General features: G+C 38.5%; 2 protein-coding genes across 3 annotated transcripts in view; one reads left to right on the top strand and one right to left on the bottom strand.

The window, feature by feature from the left end:
- The window catches only part of LOC115012001 (neurabin-2-like), a 31375-nt gene extending 25529 nt beyond the window's left edge, over positions 1-5846 (top strand). For both annotated transcript variants that reach the window (XM_029437369.1, XM_029437368.1), the window contains exon 15: positions 510-5846. In XM_029437369.1, the coding sequence (XP_029293229.1) occupies positions 510-563 (54 nt within the window). In that variant the 3' untranslated portion in view covers positions 564-5846. The remainder of the gene's footprint in view (positions 1-509) is intronic.
- A 2595-nt stretch (positions 5847-8441) lies between these two features.
- On the bottom strand, positions 8442-17554 carry LOC115012002 (phosphoribosyl pyrophosphate synthase-associated protein 2). The gene is made up of 11 exons (XM_029437370.1): positions 17443-17554; positions 15476-15636; positions 13998-14050; positions 13537-13603; positions 13221-13393; positions 12571-12686; positions 11989-12044; positions 11634-11782; positions 11443-11513; positions 8957-9103; positions 8442-8866 (listed from the first exon to the last, which is right to left on the bottom strand). Exons 2-11 carry the CDS (start codon positions 15556-15558, stop codon positions 8708-8710), a joined length of 1074 nt encoding a protein of 357 aa, XP_029293230.1. The 5' UTR covers positions 15559-15636; positions 17443-17554; the 3' UTR covers positions 8442-8707.
- Between the last annotated feature and the right edge of the window lie 3470 nt (positions 17555-21024).

Here is a 21024-nt window from a genome sequence, read left to right as displayed (position 1 = left end):
GAGGCTGGAAGCAGCGCAACCAAGAGGAAAGCTATGAAATGAAGAGAATAGACTATGGGGAATAACTTAATACATATTTGTGGAAAAAATATATAAAAATTAAATGTATATTCTGAAGATGTTTAGGCCAGCAGAGAAGGCCTTGCTGGCCCTGACGGCCCACCACTGCTTTAAAGTAACCCATGAGCCTTCACTTACAGCTAATGCTGTTGATGGTTTGGATTTGAATTTGAGTTGATCTTAGCTCTTAATTTGATACTTATGAAAATGCAATTTTGTTGGATTGTGATGGGCTTCAGGGATACTGCATTAGACTGGTTGAAATCATACTTGGGGGGGTTACTGTAGATGTTTTATTTTTGACAAAATGTTTAACATGTAGAATAAAGAAATATGAAAATCCGATTTCTGCTGTTACCGTTTCTAGCTATAGTAAATAATGATGCTGTGGGGTTCAGAGGGTTAAGTGTATTTAGTTATCTTCCACTATGTTGTTGTTGCTTTCACAGATTACAGACCTGGAGACCAAAGTGGATGCCCTGAAGACCCCCAAACCCTCCTAGACTGCTGCCACTTCCTATCTCCTGTCTGTGACAGGAAGAGGAGGAGCTCTGCCTTCATTCTGACCTGGGCTGTATTTTATTGCAATCAACCATTTACTGCACGAACAGGTAGTGGGGAAAAAAGAATAACAGAGATGACAAGTGTAAAGAGGGGAGTTGGGCGACATTGAAAGAGGAAAGCAGCAACTTCTCATCTGACATCTGCCAGCGACCTAGAGCTCTGTCAGTCAACAACCAATCCCAGAATGCTCCCTCTGTAATACCCAGAATCCTCCTTGTGTGTCTTCCTGGCACCCGGCTTGGCAATCAACACAGAAACCACATTCAACAACCTGTGCTTTATTCATGGATGATCGTATTGGCTTCTCCTCTCTTACCCGGATTCAAATTTATTTTAAAAAGCGCTTTTATTGAACAGGCTCGTCACAAAGTGCTTTATAGAGTGACAGAGGGCATACAAGCAGAATGCAACCGAACAAAAGGACAAAGGTCATTTGATTGTTTACTCTTGAACTCGTGGTTGCTGAACCATTCCTTTTTTTGTTTGGGACTGGACTGAATTCTTAAGAAGAGGACAAACCTGTTTTCCGTCGCATGGCATCGATCATTCAAACTCAGAAGCACTCGGAGAAATGGCCATCGCATTTTTAAAGACACATTCTGAAGTGGAACCTTGGGCGTAACACGCAACAAAAACTTTGAAAGGAATTAGCCACCACCTGCTGATAGTTAAGTAATAAAAACTACAAAACAAGATGGCCGACAGATTTCAGATTAGTGACAAACTGCCCACCCTTGCCTTTTGGTTTCTCCTTTCCAGCCTCTGCAAGCGATGGAAAGAGTCAGGCAGAGGCTTTTTGGGTCTGAACTGTGGTGGCATACTGTCTGTATATATTCTATACATGTATTTAAAAGTGTTTAAATGGCTTAAGCAATTAAGTGGGTCTGATATCTGAGAGTAAGGCAGTGCAATGAGCCCAATGACTGGTTCAGTAGTCCCGATTCAGTCTGTTTCATCTCTTTTCTATCAACATCAATGGCAAACAGGGTGTGAATAGTATAATTTGTGCTTATAGAGCTTCTGATGGTGTATATTTGTTGTTTACTTACTACAGTATATGTGGGTTTACATGCACACCAATGTGATTGTCACATTTTTTAAGTTGGTGCAAGGTTTTCAGAAATCTTCTCTTATCCAGGATCACGATAAAGGAATTTACTGGTATTCTCAGGCTACATTGTGTACAGCTTGCACTCACTGCACAGTGTCTGTAGTCAGAGCTACATGAGACACTGAGAATATTCAGAAAGCAGCGGATCTCCTGAGGTGCACTTTATACCTGTTCAAACATTTCCTGGAGGCAAAACTGCTCTACAAATAATCTCATTAGTTGAAGTAAACATAAGTGGGTGATCCCAAGAATTCCTGAGCGTTGCTGGATGTTCAAGGCAGATATTACAGAGTTTTAAAATACTGTTACAAAATATCGGATATATTGTATCCAAATGACCTCAAACATATTTTGGACATGTTTGGAACCATTTCCTCTTCTACGGAAGCAAAGAAAGGCTATAGTAATTATATATCTTTTATTTTTTAGAAGCAACTGATTATTATTGAAATGTTAATACCATTGAATCTATAGCACTGGATTTTCTTTTACTTTGAAATTTGTCTGTCTAATGTTTTTTGGTTTTAATGTCCCTTTTATCACAAATTCAAAGAATTCCAGTGTCCGAGGTTCCCGGTCCTTTTCTGAACCTTTCTGTCTTGTATCATGTGACTGACGGGACGTAACCTGATTGGCCGGAGATCCGGTTGATTCCTTCAGGCTCCATTGATGTTTGTCTGAATGTAACCGATCTAATTTAAAACAACCAGATTATTCAAATTTACTTGAGTTTTTCAATTAGAGTTTGAGTCGAGTTTTGTGAGTATTGGACGCAGGTCGGATAGATGGTTTTATATTATTAGGTATTTTTATTGATATTTCAATCAGCATTTGTCTTTTCTAATCATCTAATGAAGCCTTGATATGCTCACGTACCAGGATGGTTTTGCTTCTGAGAAATGTTTATGAAACTAGACCCTCGCATGGATATGAGCTACAGTGTTATTCAGAAAACCGTGTGCATGTAAACTCACTGCACATCTATTGTATTAGGAGAGGAGTAGCAGGTCCCAGTGCCAGTATTAGATCAACTTAAGTTAGTGATTCATGCCTGACATAGTCCAAATATGGGTTCAATACAAGTGTTGCTGTGGTCGTTAGAAATCTGAGTTCTTTTTTTCCGAACCCAAGAACCACTGGAGGTTCAGGTTCAGCCGCTTAAAATTTGTTTTATTTTTGTTTCTTTTCAGACAAATTTCTTCTTGGTCAGATAAATCGGATATGTTGCAAACACTTGAAGAAACCACAGAAATGGTTATCGTTTGTCAAATAGTACGAGCTCTTTGGGTCACATCTAGAAAGTGTTTTCCACCAGAGATGGGAATTTGATTCACATACTATGAAATTGGCTAATGCAGAAACAAATGAAGACATTTGTCCATGCAGTACAGTCTCTGTTTATACAATAGGATTATATATTTAACTATTCTGATTTGACTATTATCCAGTAGTTGATTATGACTGTTTGTTATTCCAAATATGAGGTTCATATTTGCATGTGGATGGCAAAATGGTGCTGAGTAAGACAGTGTTCACACACAAGTAACTTATACAAAGTTTTGAACGAGCAAATTGTGTATTGCTGCTCTAATGTTGTCGTTCACCATGGTGATTATTATGACTTTGTGTATGTCTTCATCGAGATATTACAGCTTGCTGGCAAGCTCTGATTAGGTTGCATTATTTGAAAACCCTGAATCAGAAAACATTTGAATTAGGCTATTTAAATTCTTATCAAATAATGAATGCAACCATTTTGTTTTTTTTACAAACATTCCTGGTTCCCAGAGATTGAATCCTCGGATGAATCGTTACTCGTCAGTGATCCCTTGTCTTTTCCTCTAGCGCCATCTGCTGGTCAAACCTTTCATTTGTCTAATACTTTGTAATATTCCCATCAGCCTCAGCTATACACTGTAATTAATGCTGATTGAAAAAATATATTTTGTTCATTTGTCATCTTGCGAACACAGAAAAACTTTCCCAAAAAATGTGGTTAAAGCAGTTCTGCTCGTCAAAAAAATGTAAATCTAATGTTGCACTTCCAAGTATACGAGCTTGCTAATGGTAGTTCATAGAAGCATGACACATGGACACACAGCGTGACAGCAGAGGAGACCAACTTATTCTGCTTTGTATTAATGTAAAGTGTTAGTGACCAAGCTGTCCCTGTAGCGTCTCAATCTGCACCTTCACCTCTGACCTACAGGAAATAATAAGTGTTAGATTTTCAGTGACTCGTGTGATCAAAGCTTGTGTAGGAACTATTTAGTCACGATCAGGAAGATGGAAATGTTAACTGACTAATGTCATTTTTCAGTTTTTCTGCTGCCCTGGATATTTGGTGAAATACGTGATAATACTGTGAACACCCACAACAACAGCTTGAAAGATGGATTAGATATCATGAGTCTGTTTGAGTGAGACAAAGTCACAATATAAGGTTATCATGTAATCATTTTTAGAGACACCCAAGCATTTGTTCAAACCATGCAGTATATCTACGTTGTAGTCCTTTATCGGACAGGAACAAAAGTCTTCGAGAGCATTTTCTAGAGGAATGAAAATCAGCCATAAGCAACTCACTTGGGTATTTTTATTTCTTAAGTCTTTTTTATTACTGCTTCATCTCTCTGTCAAACCAAATGTGAGCTGTACAGTTGCTGTTTTAGCACCAAATCAAGTCCTGGTCACTTTGTGTTCAAAATCTAAACACAGTAAGCGACCGCTTTGCCTTGTTATGACTCGTTCTTGTTAGTTAACATGCTGCTTTTGCCTTCACAAAGCCTTCTGATGTGTGCTAGCTGTAGCTGACTATCACAGTTGTTACCCACCATGTCTGCCCTTTACAGAAGCCCTGAGAGGCAAGTGAGAAAAGCAAAATCCTGGCGATCCATTTTGTAAGTCGGAACTCAATTGTTTTCTCCTGTGTTTATGACTTCCTTAATAAATAAAACATTAATCTGTAAAACAGGTGGGAAAGAGGTTTTGCCAGGTGAAAATGTTTTATTTGTCAGGATCATCATCAAAATGATCCTGACAAAGAAATCACCTGCCAAAACCTTTCTTTCACGTGTTTTTATTTTCACAGATCAAAAAATGAACTTAGAAAGATTAAATCCAGTTCTTAAGACATAGAAACCGGAGCAAAAACAATTTAGATCAGACGTAGAAAATGACAAAAAATAAATGTGTCACTTGCCTCTTCGGGCTTCCGTAGCCCGTCGTCACTCATGCCTGCATTAAAAAAACTAAAAGTGTTTAAAGCGTGTTTGCCAGTGAGTACAGTAAAGACAAACTGCCATGTTGGAAAGACTGACAGATTGTAGCATTTCACTTTTGTTACAGATTGTAGACAGATTGATGCCTTTCTCCACAACATATGGTCCTCATATTTTAAATAGTAACCAAACTCAGCTCTTTCCCCTGCTTCACATATACCAACGGGTGACCTCTGAGGAGCTCTGCTGGAGGAGAGAGGGTTTAGTGCCTTGCTTAAGGGTTAAGGATGAGGGTAGTTGAGAGGGGGGACACGTTTGTCAGACCTCACAGTGCATTTTGGTGAGTAACGGACCGTTTTACTTTCTCGTAAGTCTAGTTTGACCTTGACAACTGGCAAGTTCTGTCCTGTAGCCATTGGTAACCCATCTTTAAACACTTTACAGACCAGTAGAACAGATACCTGTTGTGTAGATCAAGTATAGGCTTGTGCTGACATAATGTGTTGCACAGCAACTTTTAAGAAACTGGAACAAGGGTTATAAATGCGAACAAATTTCTGTTTGAATTTTCCATCTGCTTTGTTCTATTATACTCCAGTACTCAATGTCCATGGCATTTTGGAGCAATTTGAGTCCTTTTTAATAATATTAACTCTTGGCTTAACTTCAAACACATTGATGGAATCAGAGAGGTGCGGTATGCTAGATGAATGAGCATGGACGGAGCGCTGACAAACAGTGTGAGCACGACAATCTGCCGACAGTGTACACGCTGACCTTTGAGTGGATTTCCTTCTCTGCCTGGTTCTGTTCTTCTGTTGATGCCACCATGTTTGTCTGAACCAATACCTGTCTGTCAGCATTAATAAATAAAATATGTTGAACAAGAAGCAAGAGGGGAAACTTCATTTAAATCACCCACTGTCCCAACTTTTAGAGAATAAGCTGCAACACAACAAGCAAACGTTCATTCTACTTAAGTACAGACGTTCAGCAGCTAAATGTACTTAACCCTTGTTACTCACTACACATTTTTGTCTTTTAAATATTTTGATTATTTTGTCCGTGTTAATGCATATGGTATACATTTTGATAAGGCTGTGAGCTTTTAGTTTTTTTTCGGATTTTGGAAGCTCCTCAGCTTCGATAAGTCTTTAATAAAATGTAGCCAAAATACAGAGTCAGACTCTTCAGGACAAAAATGTCATAATTGAAACCACAATGTCTGATCTCACGGTCCTTTCACTATTTCCCACTAGATAGAGACCTATGGAGCAAAGACATGCTGTTTTCCTGCACACACAAAAAGCATAAAAATCAATATTTTTGCCAATCATTGATAAATGATTGATACTACCCAATAGTATACAGAAAATAATTACATTTTTGTTTTGTTTTTTTCATATAAAACCACAGTGACATTATGTAAATAGACTCAAAAGTTGTCCTTGAAAAAAAGTTGTGAAAATAGTATTAATAAATATAATACCTTTATGGCAGTTTTCCTCTCAGGACATCAGAGGAGGTTAAAGTTTTGAAAGTATTCTGCAGAAAAATGTCCCCTGTGTGTAATATAGTATATCTGACACTAATAGATTAATACTGCTGCATCAATGCGGAGCATTTTACTGAGTAGCCGTAGTTTTAACTACATTAACTACTTAATATGCAGTTAGGTATTTTAACCCAGTGGTTCCCAACCTCAGGGACCGGCCCCCTCCAGAGGTCACAAGATACATCTGAGGGGTTGTGAGATGATTAATGTGGTATGAAAAGAAAAAAAAGTTCTGATACACACATTTGTATTTTAGACTTTACTCTTTGCCACATGTTGGATTACATGACCTCGTTGGGTGTTCAACTGTTTTAAATCAAACCTGAGAAGTTTAGAGGAAATCTCTCTTTGGGGGAACTGCTCACAACTCAACGGCTGGAATGTGACAAGGGACCACAAGAGGTTTTGTAAAGGGCCACAAGCCCCAAAGGTTTAATCCTTAACAATTTATTTTATGCACTTATATTTTAATGTCTTTTTATAAGACCTACAAAACTAACGAGCTTCCCCTCAGCAGTAGTTGTATGATAATTACCCAGTAAGCATGCTAACATGCTAAACTAGTGAAGGTAAACAGCATACAACAACATGTGTTAGCATGTTTGCAATAACGTGTACACCCAAAACACCAGAGTCTTTACTTTCATAGGTCATATTTATTCATATTAAGTGAAAATAAATACAAAACATTTTTGGAACACATCTGGTAAAGTGACAAAGACCTGCTTCAGTCAAGTTTGCTCATCAGAAAACGTTTGGATTCACTCTCCCAGCTTTAGCTGCAGTTCGGAACTTCACTCTTTGAAACTCAGGCTTGTGTGTAATAACGATCGGGGATTCATTACTCGTTTCCGTACCATTGAGAACAACCTTCCACTTCTCACCGGAGTAGAACCGCAGTGACTTCTAAAATGTAATATTTGTGAGTTTCTTTGACCCAGAGCCCTCCAGCTGCTCATTTGTGGCATGAACAAATATAAAATATGAGCAGGCGTTGAAATGATGGCACACAATGTTCTATGGATGACTTATGAATACACACTTCACAACCAGACTGAGAAATATTTCCTGTGTTAATTCCAGTTCAACTTTAGCAATGAGTAGATTTGACACCAGATTAGCATCTGAATGCTATGGCGACCACACAGACGTACGGCTAGCTGCTACGAGTCTAAACCAACTATATTAGTAGCACATTCAGACGGCACATACATAAACACAGATCTGACAACAGGGCTCAAAATGATACTCTGATACTCTACACGTGGTAATTAGCTGGGAACCTGCATATTAATGAGCTGAGACCGTTGTGTAAGGGAGTAGTGAAGGCCTGTGTGTTGGGAGTATGTCCTGGAGAAGGCACTGGCACTCTGATACGATTAGTTGAGCTGAATGTACTGCAAGAGACATTCGACGCTAACAGATATCATGTTTTAAGGTTCACAGATTTAACATCAACTTCTATGGAAACATGTAGACGAGATGGAGCGGTGACTATAAACTCAGAAGAGATGAGAGTAAAAAACTGTTTGACAAGAGGGCAGCCATTTTGAGAGACAGGCAGTAGTCCATTAATGTCCATTAATGGACCCTGATCAGTGTGTGTGTGTTCAGTTATCCTCTACGTTAAGGGATAGTTCAGATGTTTTGAAGTGGAGTTTTATGAGGTACTTATCCATCTCTTCAACTCTTAAGACAAAATAACTGTAATTTTCAATAAGTCTGGTGGCTTTGAAGAGAGCAGAGATAACAGCCTCAGTTCCCCGTGGGAAGGGGCCGTCAGACAGCAGTGAAAAGATTCTAAATATAGTGGCCACTTAAACTGATATTGATTTTCTTTAGGCGGCTAAAAATTGTTTTCTGCTGCTGCTCCTGTTTCCTTAACCTGGGGGCGTGCCGAGCGTCATTTACTGTACACACTGACTTAGATAAGTACCTGATACAACCCACTTCAAATATCAAACCATCCCTTTAAGCTGCACTCAAAGAAAAGGGTTAGCATTTATATTTGTATGTTGTGATACAAACAGGAAATGGATATTTTTGTACGTATAGGAAATTCAGTGTTTGACATTCAGCTCGAGGTTTCTGAAGGGATCTGGAAAGGCAAATGGTGTGTGTGTGTGTGTGTGTGTGTGTGTGTGTGTGTGTGTGTGTGTGTGTGTGTGTGTGTGTGTGTGTCGTGGTCGTGGTCGTTCAGTCATCCACTCCGATGTTGCGGAACAGGTAGGACATGGACTCTCCGTTGTGGATGCGGCGGATGGCCTCCGACAGGATCATGCTGATGTCGACGGTTTTGATTTTTGGACACTGGAGCTTCTGGAGCTCGTGGGGGATCGTGTTGGTCACCACCACCTGCAGGAGGATGGGATGTGAGGGCAGAGATCATGAAAAACAAAACCCGAGTAAGTATGACACCAGAATATTTTCAAAGTGCACACTCACCCCATCGATGGCGGACTCCTCGATGAACCGGGGGGCGTCGGAGGAGAGGATGCCGTGTGTTGCCATGACGTAGATCTTGTAGGCCCCTCTTTCCTTCAGCGTCTCCGCTGCTGCTACAAAACTGCCGACGTCATCGATGATGTCATCCTATGGGACAAACGGACCCGTCTCAAACAAACTGATCAACTGTCAGCATTGAGCCTACACAGGTGCCATGGTAACACAAACATTGTGGTTCAGAGTTCAGACTCCTTCCTGGGTGCTGAAGCACTAGAATATTATAATTAAGTTTTGTTAATACGTTACACACGCTGCCCACGCTTAGATGACAAAGTGTCCGTTTAACTTTAAAGAAATGTAACTCAAGTCTTTAGACAATATTAATAATTAATGTTTTTGTTCCTTTTATCTGAAATTTGAACCTGAACTTGGTAACACTTGGTGCTATGTTTCTATTGTGTTTTCCAGCTCTTACCTACCAGCTATAGTCATCTTCAGGCATCTTTTTAACAACAAACTTCAGGCGCAGTGTATTTTCTTCAGATTGAGTATATTCAGACACTATTACTCAGTGGCAGAAGCACTTGGAGTGATTCTTCACTGTTTTGCAAGAACAATAAGAGTTATCTTTTTAATGAGGCCACAAAATCATGCAGCTGGTGCAAATGATGGAAGAGCAGCTTTCAATTTTAATTTAAACTGAATTTTGAATGGGGTATGGATCTGTCAATCATGTAGCTGTCATGTATTGTGTGCACGTGCTCTGCCCTCCTGCAGCTGCTGGTCGGGCTTCTTTCTTTTCTTCTCAGTTTATTGAGACTTTCTGGTGTGAATCTTGTTCAAGACGTATCTGAACAGCAACGCAATGTGTTTACCCCACTGCCAAAATGTCTGCATCAAAAAACTGCCATTCATTAATATTAAGAACTGTAACCGTTTTTATACCAGTTTGTTTACATAATGCCACGGATGTTTTTAAATGTAATTATTTTCTGCATAAATGCTGGATTGTCTTCTGTCTGGGATTTGTCAAAGATTCACAATAACATCTATTTATTTCATTTTTGTGTGCAGGAAACCAGGAAAATGGCCTAAAGATCCATTGTGAGGAAATGTCTCAACCTGGTGGGAAATAGTTAAAACTACAATTTTGCAGCCAAGGCTCGAGAGTGAAAGCCTGATATAATAGAATCCATGTTGTTGTGCTGTAATGGCCGTGGGATTAATTCATTGAGGACATTTTTGTCCTTAAGTCGACCGGCGTGATCAGATCACATGACCTGTTCAAACCGGCGCTGCGTAAAATCAACAGTCCGGCCAACATTGAAACATTGAAACAGCTTGAAACTCTCTGCCAGACTTTGTTTCGTGTGAATCCACCCAGTAGAAACGGAGATACGATGATATAAAGTTGATGCAAAACATTTTTTGCCGCATGATCAAAAGTATGAGAAATGGAATGTGGCAGCCGTTACGTATTTTAAATCTTCGCCGTATTTGGTCATTTTACGAAGCGGATAATAACGCTGGAGACTGTAGATCCTGCTCAACAGGCAGCATTTACCAGGGAGGGGGGGGTAATCGAGTAAACGAAACCAGGCGATACGGAAATAGACGTAACGAGACGTAACGAGACGAAGGGAGGCGGCGATTGAAGGAAAGTGACAGAAACAATTGAGAACTGAGAGATAGTTAGATTTAGTGTTGGTCCGAATACAAGATACAACTGCACATGTTAGAGAGGCCTTTCATTGTGACAGCCTAAGGATAAGGAGATATATGATGCAATAATCATGCTGTCTAATCAGCATCTTGATGTGCCACACCGGTGAGGTGGGTGGATAATCTCAGCACACACACTGTTAGCTCACTAACACAGATTTAAAAAGGCCTTTTGTGTTCATAGAGAAAGTCTTAGATCTTTCATTTCAGCTCATGAAAAATGGGAGCAAAAACAAAAGAACTTGAGGGAATGAGGGGAAACGCCTCTGGATACACCTGCTGTTTGTTCATAACATGTGTAGGTTCATGCTACCTCAATCAAACTTTCACATTATCATGTCTATATTTATATATTTCCGGCTTTCAAAATGTTTCGTTGTGCATGTTTGTGTAATAATAAAATAATATCATTTTCTAAATCAGTTTTTAAGTTTTTTGTGTGGTTTTGGGTCCAATATGTTCATATAGTATGTCAGGTTATATAGGTGAGGTTGTGCTGAAACAAAAGATACCAAACATTGACATGCTAAACATTTCTTAATAGGGTTTAGTAAGGCAGAATCAAAAGTATGCAAAAACGGCAAAATTAGCCCCGGACTCCAGAGGGTTAAGGGCCTGAGATATAAAAATAAAATTGCCGAAGTTTATTCCACATGTATTAACACAACTAAAATGATTGAAACATTTAAAAACTGAAAAAAGCCCTGGTGAGGGACAACGGTTAAAAGTCACAATGAAGTGTTTAAACAAGTGTATGCTCTCACCACGATGATGGCGATGCGTCCTCCTACATCTCCGACCACAGTGATGGGGGGCTTCTCTTTAGGGATCAACACTGGAAACACAAACAGAGGAAGAGAATTGCTCAGAATATTACTTCTCTATGCCATGCAATATTTCTTACAGTGTGATTACAGGATGTATCTTTCTTTGTTTGTTTGTGTGTGTACATTACATGGCATGTCCATGCTGGGGTGAATGGCTCTGGTGGTCTTGACGGTGGGTGGCGAGTGTCGCCCGTCCACCTGGTCGGACTCTGCGTCCTGAGCTTCACCGTGAATCACTGCTAGACCCAGACGCAGCCGCTCAGCAAACGACTGAGCCCTGCAGACAGACAGAGAGCAACATCCAGATCAGATACTACGGCTGTTCACGCTTTTATTGCCATAAAGGTTTAACAGTCACTGTTTAAACGATGTCAAGTTCTGACTTTGGCATCGTTCACTATATTGTTTATTAGTTAACAATATAACATATAATAACGAGTTACAGCTCTGCACGGTTGAAGTTGATTTCATAACCAGTGGTACCTTTTGGCAGAGGCTGGGGATTTGGCCACAATCACAGCATTTCTGTAGTCGGGGATCTGGAGGTACATGGATAATAAAGACACTAATTAAATGTCAGATTTGCATATAATTGACAGTAGTTTAGTTTCTTTATTTCTATGTCTTACACAAGGATTATTAACTAGTGAGGATGCTGACTTTTGCCTGGACACAGAAATGAGAGGCCAGCTTTTGTCTACCTACGTCTGAAATCAAGGTCCCATTGTTAAACAATGACTAAAAGCAGTGTGTACTTGTGTGTATCTTGTCTGTAAATATATCTTTCTACGCTTATTGTGTGGCTACGACTCTAAAGGCATAATTTCAACCTCCCCCATTCTTCTTCTTCTTTATTTTATTTTTTATATGTATTTATTGTTTCCTTATTTATTTATCTTAGCAAATAGTTACATTTCTGTGTTGTAGAAGAGAAGGGACAACGGTTTGAGCTGTGCTTTGACACCATTAACAATAATATGGTCCTTAAAAAGGTAAGCAAACTATTTTCAGGTCCTTTGATGTGCAAGTCGTGTTGTGTATGTAGCATGCAGCATGCAGTTTTACCTCTTCCTGTATGTACTGCAGCAGGAAGGGTGAGGCTCTCAGATTGTCCACTGGGATGTTGAAGAAGCCTTGAATCTCTTTTTGATGGAGGTCCATGGTGATCAGATGGGTGAGACCTGCACAGACAGTGTGATTGATGATGATGATGATGATTGAAGTTACAAAAGTTGTGGATTTACATTTTTAAAACAATGTGTAAAAATGTGTGCAATCATGGACAAACACAAGCTTCCAGATCAGTCTTGTAAACATGTCCAACTTTATAGATTCTCTTTGCATCTTTGTCAAACCTTCAGTTTGGGTTTTTTTTAAATAGAATAATAATAAATCAGTTAAAAAAATTCAGTTACATAAAACAAAGCAAACATTTTTAGAGAAATGATACGTTTAGCTTGTCTACATAAGTAAACTCTTTGCTTTGTAAGTGTGGGTTGGTAGAATATATACCAGAATAAAAAGCTTAGGATCCAGTGGTAATTGCTTTGATAAGATTTTATACATTATATTAATAATATCTTGCCAAAAGGATTGAATTTTCACACATTCCCATACACAGCGGTCAAACGTTCTGTTAGTAAAATGTTAGAATGTGATGTTTCAAGCAAAGAGAAAGTAGAGATGTGCACTGGTTTCAGACTCTTCACACTTACCAGCTTTACACATCATAGAGGCAATAAGCTTGGAGACGATGGAGCCCCTTTTCCTCATCTTACACTGCTTGCTGTAGGGGAAGTAGGGGAGGACGCCTGTTATGCTTCTGGCACAGGACGTCCTGCACGCGTACACCAAGATCAGCATCTCCATTATCGTGGTGTTCACGTCCCTGATGCAGCCGAGGGATGGAGAGAAAAGATAGAGAGGCGGAGGAGAGGGGGCCAGCATGGACAAAATGTGATGTGAGTGAGATGTTTCAGGGAACAATGTTGAAATGTTGAAATGTTCTCTTGTGCGCACGTTCTTTCTTACTTGGACACGGTCTGGATCACAAAGACATCTTTGCCTCGCACCGACTCCTGGATCTGTACCCGTGTTTCTATGGAAACAAACAGGACGTGAGAACGGAGAGAGCCGCAAGACAGTGTGCGCACATTAACACACATTCAGTCGCACACACATGCACACACTCCTACCTCATAACAAGGCCTGCAAGGCCTGTCAGCTTCATTAGAGGACTATCTGAGACCTTTGTGCCTCTCACACAAACACACGCCCCCTCCTCCCCCCACTGTGTGAAATTGTAGATACTAGCACTCCAAAAAACGTGCCTCTCATGGAAAAGAGATTAGAAAACTAAATGCAGAAATCCAAAACCAAATGTCCAGCAGAAACACAAAGACAAAATGCTTGTTCATCTTGGTTCTACATATTTTGCTGTATCCTAGAGACTACCTGAATAAATGATAAGTAAATGTCAGACATCATCTTACCTCTGTTAGTTTCCTGGTACACCTGCACCTTGCCAAGCTCCACCCCTAACCGCCTGAGAGAGAGACAGACAGACAGACAGAGAGAGAAGTCAGAAGATGTTTCCATGTTTACATTTGTACAGAAAGATGCAATGCTTTAAACGTATATTTAAAAAAAGGAAAATACTCTAAAATGCTTATTTTGAGACAACCTGAGCTGATAACTCTGCAGTTTGTACAACTTCTCCCCGTTAACTGTGAACATGCTGCGTTTAATTGAATCTTTCTCACACAGAATGTAATGTCTGACGAGCCAGGCCGACTCCTCTATTTGTTCTATAAACATGCCCTCCGTGTCCTTGGGGGATTCCAGAAGTGCATTGGTGTGTATTTCAAGTACATTTTGAAGGTGATGAATGTTTTGTTTACACATAACACAATGAAATATGCACGTTGTTGCATTCATCATGTTGGTAGGTTCAGTAATGAATATTAATTGAATTGGTTTTCTTTAAGCTACAGGGACAATTTTCTAAATGTGCGAGTGACTGTTAAAGACAATATTGAAATGCTCTTTGTTGAAAACATTTCACCTCAGTGTGAAATTTGTAGAAGCTTGGCTTATAGGTCACTTATCGTCAAAGGCTTTTCTAGATTTAGAAAAAATTTAAAACACCTTGAGGTTATTCTGTAATTGCTTACGATGAACTCACCTCCCTGAACTCAATCTAATAATTGGTCAATTAGCAGTCCCATTTTTTACAAGTTTGTGAAATTAACACATTTTATTTTGTTTGGCATTATTGTTATTTACCTCCTTCATTTGGTTTATATTTATATTTCTACTTTGCATTTGTTGTCTAAAAAAGGTATTTATCTTAATGGGACAGTCACCCATTAGCAGAGTGACATGAGATTGTTCAACAGGTGACAGGGAGGGTGGGGGGGTCAAATGATTTTGGATTTTCAAAAATGGATTAAAGATTTTTGATAATTTGAATATAAACATATTTTCACTAGAAATACTTATATACCGACATACAGAAAAGAGGCGTATATTGCTTGCTCATTGTGCCTTTCTTGCAAGGTTGTTGTATTCCTTAAGATAATCTTCACTTAAAAGATAAAGAAAAAATAAACCTGAATTATTAACATTCTGAGTTAACTACATAACTTATTGTACTCGGCTGCTGATTCCTGTCAAATGATTTGAGTAAGAAGAAGCTTCTGATACACTATTATTATAAATGCTTTGCAAGAAATGACTATTACAAAATGCCAATATTTTGCTGTATCATTATTCTTTTGTGAAGGTTAGCCACGCTAGCTCTGGTCGACAATATTGTAAACAATACATTTTGACCAGTGATTCAGATGGAAAACAGAGCATAAACAAACCACAACAAATCCCTGTTACAAACATACATACATACTACTGTGCTCCATTTGTCTGTGTTTGTATGTGTGTGTAATATGTCATCCATGCCTCCTGTACTCACTCTGAAATCCTCTTTCCCAGCTCTCGGCTGGCGGGGTGCGAGTTAGCAGTGAAGATGACCAGGCCACCCTTGGTGTGGTCCATGTCTTTGGGGTCTCGGCCACTGCTCTCCCCGCACTCGGGCAGTGGATCCCTGGGCACCCACGCTGCGCTGAGCCCTTCCTGCATTGGAAAATCATTATTGATTAATCTGCCGATTATTTTCTACTTTAATTATTTAGACTATAAAATGTCAGAAAATAGTGAAAAAAGTCTTTAAATGTCTTGTTTTGACATTTGACAGTCCAAACCCCAAAGATCTTCACTTTAATATGATATAAAACTGATAAAAATAGGACTTCTCTGTTTGAGAGGCAGAAAACAGAATTTTCTGCCATCTTTGCACGAACATTTACTTTAAATATTAACAGTCCCTGAAGACTTACAAAAAAGTCACTAAACCGATTTTTCTTCATAAAAGCATCTTCTTCAAATGCATAATTAATACCTAAAAAGCTCTGTTTCCTCAAGGCACACGATCATGAAAGGTAACAAGAAATACTACTGCCAACCAACTTTGATTGACAAGTAGGTACAGTGTGTGGCTTTGTGGAGGTGGAAAGCAATTACCAGTTTAATCTAAACTTGCATTTAGAGCGATGGATAGCCATTAAAAGCTCTGTTGAAGCAAATGTCAACCCTTTTTGGTTGTGTTGAAGTTACAAACTGGCAGAATGTTCTTTAAGAGAAAGATCGATGTGCCTCAGAATGTGACTTAGTTATTCATGGATTTCCTGCAAACAGCAAGAAGCACTTCTCCTTTTAGATTGAATGACAGCATTGTCTTGCAACACACCATTGCAGCTGTATCTCATTTACAATTTAGCATAAATCCCAAAAACTTCTCAATCTTTGAATAAGCTTTGTTTGCGTTATTTTAAATTGAAGTCGGGGTTACGTGGTTCTATATTTCCCTCCCTAATATATTGTGTGCCTCTCCTTAATCCCGGAGGAGAGGATGGCTTTCCTCTTTTAACAAAGTTAAAGTGTGTATATGCTCATTAGAAACCATTCATAGGGTAGTTATTGAGCTGTGAAGGGCCATTGTAGCATCGTTCACCTTGAATAATACTATCCAAATCTACTTATTTATTTTTTATAAACTTTCGTATTTGTACATGCTACTTCTCTTTACAAATGTATTTATTTATTTATATATTTTTCTTCTTTCATTTTAGGTTACTTTGGCTCTTGTTGTTCATGTTTTTTACATTATAAGGACATCTGTTCATGTGTGTTTGGTAACATATATAGTCTATAGTTTGAAGTGTCTACAGGAGGAAAAGGTTTTGCTTGTACATACACTTGAGAGGGTTTGTAAAACAATAATACAGAACAAACAAAAGGCTGAGGCTGCAAACACATGCCATATGTACATACACCATGTGCGACCTACAACAACTGGTAGGGTATTTATTATATTAAATTATATAAAATATGTATTTTAGCATTGCGAGTTTTCTTTTACGGGGTCAGTGACGTGTAATAGGCTATCCCATTCTGGTTTTATAAAAGGTCGAAATTGTACATCCCAACTATCAACAGTCACGACATTAGCTTCCTCATGTTGCTAAGCTAGCAGGACAACACAGGATTCTCCCGTTCACATTGTCGTGTATTATTCAAGAATTAATGTGTTAGGAAGTTAAACAGAGTGCTGAAATTGTAGTTGCAATGACTATTATAGCAAAGACAATTATACAATAACTTCAAATTAACGTCAACTTATATTAAATATTTGGCTTTCACATCATGGAATAACATTAGCTAACGGTAACAGACAAGTAGTAACGCGATAGCTTGCAAGAAATAATCTTGCCATAGCAAAGCTCTTGAATGCGCGAATTGATTTTTCATGCAACAACAAGCAAGTCTTGCTTTGGCAAATACTATAACGACTAACAAACGAAGCACAATAATACTCCTTACCAGTTTGCTTGTTAGGTCCGGTTACAATCTGCAACCAACAGTATTTGAATATACAAGCCTCCTGCTCTTCTCAACCGGTTCCCCTCACTCCGACGGTTTCATGCGATGTTCAGTTTTGACGGACGTACAGCTCGACCAATCACAGACCAGAAAATGGAAAAGGGGTCGATTTTAAGATGCATTCCAGTGCTATTCATAAACCCGTAAATATTACTATTTTACACAGAGAAGTAATCAATTATAGACAGACAGTACATATTTCAGTGAATTCATTTAATTTTATAATGCAAACGCTATTTTCCAACTTTTGTGCATATGTATATTTTCCAGAGTTCAGTCAATAAATCTGATTTCAAATTACCAACAAAATCCAGAGTTACATGGATGTTTGCTACTTAACCCAATTTCCAAAGATTGTGAACTCAACCTTCTGATGTTTCAAATGTGAAAAGACACCAACAATATTAGAACAACAATGTGTTTTGTTTATTAGGTTTTTCTTTCTTCTTTTCATTTTCTAAAATTTTAATTTGAAAATGTAAATTAAATGTAATTCTATAAAATGTATATATTTTAGCCACTGGTTTATAATAAGTGTGCACATAATGACAATTGTTTATACTTATCATCTGCAGTGACTCTATCGTTTTAAAAACAAGACTAAACACAGAAAGTCCTCCTGGGAGGTGCATGCTTTGTGACCGGCCACTTGAGGGCAGTGTGTTTTATTGGATGTGTCACACAACATCGCTACTTCAGTTCTTGTTAAATTGACTCTAGATTTTCAAACAAACGTGGTTTCATGTGTAGTGGTTAGCCTAGTCCCTTTAACTACACACCAAGCAGCTATTGTAGTCCCTTATTATTATTATTATTATTATTATTATTATTATTATTGTTGTTGTTGTTGTTGTTGTTGTTGTTATTAGTATTATTGTTATTATTATATACCAACATGCAGTAGGATGAATCACTCCAGAAAGAGATGTTGTTGGTTTGGTATAGAAATAGATGGCATAGATCAATCTCATGTAGGTGTGAAGATGTTACATTCAATTGGCAAATTATTTTCTGAAATATAATGAATGTGTAACAACTACCATCTATTAAGTATACATCTGAGCAGTTTATCTCCTGCTATATTGTTTGCAGATGCAGGTAAACTTAAAAATGTAGCATTTATATATCAAGTGTTGGAATTAACACAGCTCTAGGAGAGTGAGCTTCTTTTGCATTAACAGAGATGGATTTATAAATACGCTCTCACACTACCATATGGGCTACTCTTCAGTATTCTTACATAAATCACTGGATATGTGGAGGAGGCAGAAAGCAGCATCCAAGCACTGCACACTGCCCACATACACACACTCACATGCACGCACACACAGACGCACACACACACACACACACACACACACACACACACACACACACACACACACACACACACACACAGAATGGAGAGGAGAGTAGAGTTAAAAATCTGGAGGAGGTTGGACAGAGAAAGAAGACGAGTTAGATGTTACAGTTAGAAGTCAGGGTCAAAATCACTGCTATGTGCTGTTCTCTCTCATCGTCTGTATGACCACAACAATAAATGTTATACAGGTTTGTGGAGAGACTTAAAACTTAAAACGTATTAAATGGTATAAAAATGTTACTTAAAAATGCAATCCAAAGAATACGTTTGACATTTTTGGAAATACTCTCATTTGCTTTCTTGCTGAGAGTTAGATGATAAATTGGTACCACTCTCATCTCTTCGGCTAAAGTAAATATGGAGCTACAGCCAGCAGGCAGTTAGCTTAGCATGAAGACTGAGAACAGGGCAAAGACTTTGTGCTAAGCTAAGCTAACCTACTGCTGGTGTTAGCTTCATATTTACCAGATAATCATGAAAGTGGTATTGATCTTCACATCTAAGTTTAAAACAAGACATGGGATAAACATATTTGACAAAATGTTGAAATATGCCCGAATACAATACAAAAATAACAGAAACATATAGAACATTAAAGTGTATACCTAAACAGCAGTGGCATTGTGATTAAAGGAGTCCAAGTGACACAAATAAGCTACAGAACTGCACACCTATTATAATTTACATTAACATGTTAGAATACCATTTGACAAAGGCACTGAAAGATCCTTATTTTGTGGAATACCAGGTGAATAGGTTTTCACTTTTAATATTCTTTGGAGGAAAGACTGCTTCTGATTGTAGCCGTTTAACTACAGAATCAGGTGCTGGAACTTTTCAAAGCAGTGTGATATACAGGATGATCCAAATCTAAGATATTTAAGCAATATCTCACGACAGGCCGTGATATATGGTCATTATATCACAGTTAAGGGGGTTGTCGAACCACGCCCCTTAACTGTGATATAATGACCATATACCACGGTCTGAAGTGAGCTATTGCTTTTATAAAACGGTTACCAAGTGTGGCAATATGAAAGAAAAATACACACTTCAATTTAAATAGTTTTTATTATTAAATAATGATGTATCCTGACACCAGTCTTCAAAGCACTTAACTGCCCATTTTGTTTACTTCACGGTTCTGTTCATTTAGTTTTTTTTCCATTTGGTCTACCTGCTCTTCACGTAGCTCTGCATGTCGTCTTTTAGGGGCTTTTTTCTCTGGAGATAGGCACCGCTCAATCCACTCCTCCAGAGTAAAGCTTTGTAAGTTTGTTTCTTAACGGACGTAATTTAACAGCTGTAACGGTGTAGCTTTTTCTCAGACGCGGAGGGATTTCACTTGTTGTGAAAAGTAACTACAATTATACCCGTGATATACGCTCATTATACCACGGCTAAGAACCAATTAGATTGCTTGATTTGACATGTCCGTTTTATAATCACTTATATACCACTTAAATAGATAATCAAGCAATCATTTCATGAGAATGTCTGGCCCTTTTTGTCACAAACCAAAGTCCTGGACAAATCAGAATATTGATCTGATAATGGGCCATGCCCTGTCTCACAATGTTAACCAATGTGAAAAAGATCCACTGACTTTTCCTTTAGTGTTGACATTTGAAAGTTTTGAGTAAAACAAATATTGCTGTGAAATGTGGTACACACATTCATGTTCCCCTGGGAATGAATTGTATAACTTTGAGGTTTCATTGGTCTACCATCATCAGGTCAACATTTCCGTTTTTCCAATACTTTAGTTTATAACCTAATAGCTGAAAAGCTAATGACTTCCCAATCAGCCTCAGCTGTGTACAGTGCTAATTAGCAAGTGTTAGCACACTAAACTTAGATGAAGAACATGGTAAACATTATACCTGCTTAACATTATGTTAGTATTGTTATTATACATTCAGCATGTACAGCCTTACATGGCTGTAGACCTTTATTTGGGTTTACTCTTAGATGCTCTAATGTAGGGTTTGTGTAATATGATGTAGCCTAGTATTACTGCAGTATACCATTGCTACTATGTGCAGTGCCATATGAAAAAAGGGGAGGGGAACATTTCTTTCAGAGGAAATATAGAATTCCTAGCTGCACCCCTGCTAGGGAGGCATTTCACACAGAGGCAGGTGTGTCTTTAAGATGTG

Source organism: Cottoperca gobio, chromosome 8 (genome assembly GCF_900634415.1).
Source record: "Cottoperca gobio chromosome 8, fCotGob3.1, whole genome shotgun sequence".
NCBI classification, from domain to species: Eukaryota; Metazoa; Chordata; class Actinopteri; order Perciformes; family Bovichtidae; genus Cottoperca; species Cottoperca gobio.
The sequence above is the reverse complement of the archived record's forward strand: the minus strand, read 5'-3'. Positions and strand labels throughout refer to the sequence as shown.

Excerpts from the sequence above, each read along its gene's own strand:
- LOC115012002 (XM_029437370.1), bottom strand. The coding sequence starts at position 15,558 with ATGGACCACACCAAGGGTGGCCTGGTCATCTTCACTGCTAACTCGCAC. Across the intron at positions 13,394-13,536 it reads GTGATCCAGACCGTGTCCAA|GGACGTGAACACCACGATAA; the intron begins GTAAGAAAGAAC and ends CGGCTGCATCAG. Across the intron at positions 11,514-11,633 it reads CCCCAGCATGGACATGCCAT|TGTTGATCCCTAAAGAGAAG; the intron begins GTAATGTACACA and ends TTGTGTTTCCAG.